We start from the raw sequence: 5,095 nt of genomic DNA, 5'->3' as shown, positions 1-5,095 counted from the left end.
CAGCCCTTGTCTGCACCCATTAAAATAACATAAAAGTGACTGTACTGACCCAATGGTGTTCCCAAACTCCTCCAACAACAGCTGGCCCAAGGGATCTTACAGGATTGATTGAAGCTCCAGTAAATTTAGCCTGAAAATAGATAAAAATACAGATATATATATATATATATATATATATATATATATAACCATTAGCATTTGGTTAATTTGATGACATCAAAGAATGGAGTGAAAACAGGAGTTTGGCTGATTGTATACATACAGCAAAACACAGAGGGAATTGGGGAGTCTTGTCAAGCCAACTTCTAGACTCAGGGAGGGCATCTGGCTGATGATAAATAAACCAACTTAGATGGGCACAAGGTCACAAAGACATAAATTTGAGTAAATGTTAATTTAAAATTATTTTACTGGTTGCAATAGTGATAGTAAGATGATGATGATGATGATGACGATATACTTACTCCCATTAAAATACAAGCCATTATAACAATGCCGATTGTAAGTGGGAACGATCCTTTGTGGTCTGTGCGTCTTGTGTCAGATGTGGCATACACAGTCATTACAAGGAAGAAAGCCAAGAAGCTCTCAACTAACACTCCTTGGAAAACGCTTACATCTTCTGCCAGAACAGTGGGACATAAATCTGCTGTCTTGTTTTTAGGAAGAACTGACAGTAAAAGAGCAGCACCTGTAATTCCACCAACTGATTGAAATATCATGTAAAATACAGCACGGACAAAACTGATCTTACGAGTTAGCATCAGAGCCAATGTCACAGAAGGGTTGAAATGAGCACCACTGGTCTGTCCAAAAATCCACACCAAAGTCACCACTGTGAAACTGAAACCAAATGATACCTAAATCAAAAAGAAAATATATTTAGTAAGATCACTGCATATGGAAATAGATTTATGGTTGCTTTTAGAAAGAACATAGAATATATATTTCAGATATGCACTTGCCAGGAATGTGGTTTTATCTTTAGTTGAAACTAAAACAATTACAATGGAGAAGACACATTTAACTATTCAAAAAGAAAACACAAAAGCTATTAACTTCTCTTACGGCATTTAAAATTTTTGTTCCACTAACTGAATTGATCACTGATCTCATCATCCTCATCATCATCGTTTAACGTCCACTTTCCATGCTAGCATGGATTGGACGATTTGACTGAGGACTGGCGAACCAGGCTCCAATCTGATCTGGCAGAGTTTCTACAGCTGGATGCCTTTCCTAACGCCAACCACTCTGAGAGTATAGTGGGTGCCTTTACGTGCCACCGGTACAAGGGCCAGTCAGGCGGTACTGGCAATGGCCATGCTCAAAATGGTACTTTTTACATGCCACTTACACAGGAGCCAGTTCAACAGCACTGGCAATGACCTCGCTTGAATGTCTTTCCACGTGCCACAGGTACAAGTGCCAGTAAGGCGACGCTGGTAACGATCGCACTCAAATGGTGCTATTTACGTGCCACCAGCACGGAAGCCAGATAGCTGCTCTGGCAATGATCACAATCGGACGGTGTTGTTAGCGCTCCACTGGCACAGGTGCCAGTCATCGAATTTGGTTCAATTACGATTTCGCTTTCACTTGCCCCAACAGGTCTTCGCAAGCAGAGTTTAGAGTCCAATGAAGGAAAGGTACACATAAGTGGACTGGTTACACCCCTGGCAAAGGCCACGGATTATGGTCTCACTTGGCTTGCCAGGTTTTCTAACGCACAGCATATTTCCAAAGGTCTCAGTCACTGCCAACCTTTTTTTATATTTTTTTAATCTATGTTTGAGATGAACGTATTTAAAAACCTGATCTTCGATATAAACTTAAAAGGAAGTTTTTTTCAGAAATTGTGTTGTTTAACTATTGTTTCTAGCATGTCGGAGGTGACATTTGCAGGTACTACTTAAATACAGAGATCCCGCCACATAACCCTAAAACCCTAACCCTAAAACTAACCCTAAACCCTATCCCTAATGAGTGTGCACTGTAAAAACATCGTTACGCAGATGCATCGGGACCTCTGTATTTAAGTAGTGCCTATTTGTGCTCCTCATCCCTTTTTTTTTTTTTTTCAAAATTTCTTTGGATTCCTATGTTTTCAACATAAGAGATTAGGATTCTATTCTTCCCAAAAAACAGATTTCCGAAATTTTGATTCCCCCCACCGCCAACTCCCCACCCCATTTTAAAAATTTTAAACGTTTTTCGAAATCTTTTTTTTTTTTCAATCCATATAGAAAAATACAGAGATTACAAATCTTTAAGAAATTTTCAAATTTTTCAAAAAGAAACACTCCAATCCTCTTCCCCAACCTCCACCCATCACCTCCCCGCTTTCAAAAAGCTAAAAACTTCAAATTTTTCACTTTTAGCTTTTTTTATCTTCTTGTGAAGACCTGTTGGGGCAAGTGAAATCGAAATCGAAATTGAACCAGATTCGATGACTGGCACCCACGCCAGTGGAGCACCAACAGCACCATCCGAGCAGGATCATTGCCAGAGCAGCTGTCTGGCTTCCGTGCCGGCAGCACGTAAATCGCACCATTTGAGTATAATCGTTACCAGCATCACCTTACAGGCACATGAACAAAACATTCAAGCGAGGTCATTGCCAGTGCCGCTAGACTGACTCCTGTGCAGGTGTGGCCATTGCCAGTACCGCCAGACTGGCCCTCATGCTAGTGGCACATAAAAGCACCCACTACACTCTCGGGGTGGTTGGCGTTAGGAAAGGCATCCAGCTGTAGAAACTCTGCCAGATCAGATTGGAGCCTGGTGCAGCCATCTGGTTCGCCAGTCCTCAGTCAAATCGTCCAACCCATGCTAGCATGGAAAGCGGACGTTAAACAATGATGATGATGACGGGTAAGCTTTTTCAGAAATAATGTTGTTTAGCTGTTGTTTCTAGCATGTCGGGTTTTCTGGTAAAGGTCTGATATTTTTGACATCTGCTATATCAGTAGAATTCTACGCATGTGTGAAACATCAAACGAAAGTAAAACATTCGGAAGTTTTAATGGAAAGGTGATGGGTGAATGAGGTGCGGGGGAAGGGGTATTGAGTGTTTCTTTGCTAAAAATTCAAAAAAAAAAACAATCCCAAATTCGTAATCTCTGTATTGTTCTACATAGATTAAAAAAAAAAAATTTGTAGAAAGTTAAAAATTAAGAAATTGAAGTGAAAAGTGGGGAAATTAAAATTTTGAAAACGCAATTTTGGGGCCAAAATCGTATTCTCCTATATTGAAAACAGATAACTGAACAAATTTTGAAAAAAAAAAAAAGAGAAGAAAAAAGTAGAAGCTACATAAGATTATGCAAAAATTTCTCTATTAGTGAATTTTAGTTTTTGATATTGAACTGAGATTATCCCTAGCACTATAATAAAAGTGATCTAAATTAGATTTTTCCATCAACATTTCAAGTTAATTTATGTTCAACAGACGAGTTTAATAATGTCAAAGTTATTTCAATAAATTCTTTGTTATTTTCAAAATAGACTGAAAGAAAGAGAGTAAATTTTAATAACAATATAGTAACAAATGGGTTAAAATAGAGCTTACCTCAATCAAAGAAGGTGTGGTCTCTTTGCTCCACTGAGTACATGATCCACAACCCATAAACACTAATAAGGCGGAACCCAAAAATTCAGCAACATTTGCCCTCCAGAAACGTAAGGATTTAACATCATCCAAGCTGGTTACCATCCTGAATTTTCTTAAGCAACTGCAACTGATTTTCTGATATTTTAAAGATTCCAAACTTGAATTTGATAAAACCTTCATATAGCTATAGCCCCCAACTTCAGGGGTTTTATATTGTTCTATTAGTTGGAGATGCAGGTTTCACAAAGCAGGGACGACATGTTTCAAATTACTTGAGACTTCTCTCAACTCCACCAATACTCTACTCTTGTGAGTTCGACTAGTCCATTCTTCCAATCCCACAGGGGTGTCAATGACTCTCGCCACAACAAGAAGAGAAAGAAAATACTTTCTTAAGAAAGTTTTGTCTTTATTCTTGACTGAAGCAAATTTTATTTCTGCTTAAAATAATATATTAACTTATACAGTGCTCAGGTGCACTACAACTTGTCAGAAAAATGCATGAACTGCACATAGAATATGCATAGGAAGTGAACAGTGAATGAGTCCTTTACAAAAAAAGGCAGGGCGCATCAGGTGTACTGGCGGTGAATTTTAAGAAGCATGGAACTTTTGAATGATGTAGAGTCCTGACATCAGCTCTTTTGAGTTTTAGGCTGTGTTTATTAATTATCTAATGAAGATATTAATTAAATACAAAATAAGAATCTTATCTTGGCCAAATTAACCTTTATTTTTCACATTTCTGAGTTGAAACTAACTTCATTTGTTATTTAATCATATACAATCTGACAGGACAGCTGGAAACATTTTTATATAGCATAACTATGTTTGAAACAATCTAAATGCCTTGTTTATTTACTGTAAGCAAATCACTTAAAATATTATTCTATAAATATTAACCTAACAAGAATGAAAATGCCAAGACAATACAAAGATTTATATAAACCTTCATCACAAAGTTAATGAATAATGAAACAGTGTGTTTGTGTATTAAGCAGTGTTACATGGAAAGTTAATTTCATCATCCTTTGTTCTCTACAAACAACTGGACCTTTGTATTTCATATGTCAGCGATTTGATATTTCTAAATGGTTAATCTTGAAGATGTATGTATGTGTGTGTGTGTGTGTGTGTGCATATGTATCTATCTATCATTCTCTGTGTGTGTGTGTGTGTGTGTGTGTGTGTATGCGTATGTTCATTATGGATTCAAAAACTGGCTTGCCGATTTTGACATATGAGTTATCAAAAGATTCAGTAATCTTTTGGCTACCAAATAAAGTATATTTTTTGCACAACTCTTTTTTTACATAAAAATAACCTCAAAAACGAGGTTGGGTCACACATTTTGAGGTTTATAACTAAGGCTGGCAACTCTTCTTGAACAGTCTTTATGTCTTAGATATAGCATAATGAGAAAATGTTTAAAATAGATGGAGTTTTACCAGGTAATGAAACATCAAAGATATACCGTCAACT

The 5,095-nt window shown here is 37.2% G+C and overlaps 1 protein-coding gene across 1 annotated transcript in view; it reads right to left on the bottom strand.

Annotated features, from left to right (window-relative positions):
* LOC106883860 (aquaporin AQPAe.a) overlaps positions 1-4,274 on the bottom strand; it is a 5,592-nt gene extending 1,318 nt beyond the window's left edge. Inside the window, exons 1-3 of the mRNA XM_014934998.2 lie at positions 3,572-4,274; positions 465-860; positions 50-130 (exon numbers count right to left, since the gene is read on the bottom strand). Of these exons, the coding sequence (XP_014790484.1) occupies positions 50-130; positions 465-860; positions 3,572-3,793 (699 nt within the window). The 5' untranslated portion in view covers positions 3,794-4,274. The remainder of the gene's footprint in view (positions 1-49; positions 131-464; positions 861-3,571) is intronic.
* Positions 4,275-5,095: the final 821 nt, after the last annotated feature.

This window comes from Octopus bimaculoides, chromosome 1 (genome assembly GCF_001194135.2).
Source record: "Octopus bimaculoides isolate UCB-OBI-ISO-001 chromosome 1, ASM119413v2, whole genome shotgun sequence".
NCBI classification, from domain to species: domain Eukaryota; kingdom Metazoa; phylum Mollusca; class Cephalopoda; order Octopoda; family Octopodidae; genus Octopus; species Octopus bimaculoides.
Note: the sequence above shows the minus strand (reverse complement) of the source record. Positions and strands in the feature narration are given on the sequence as shown.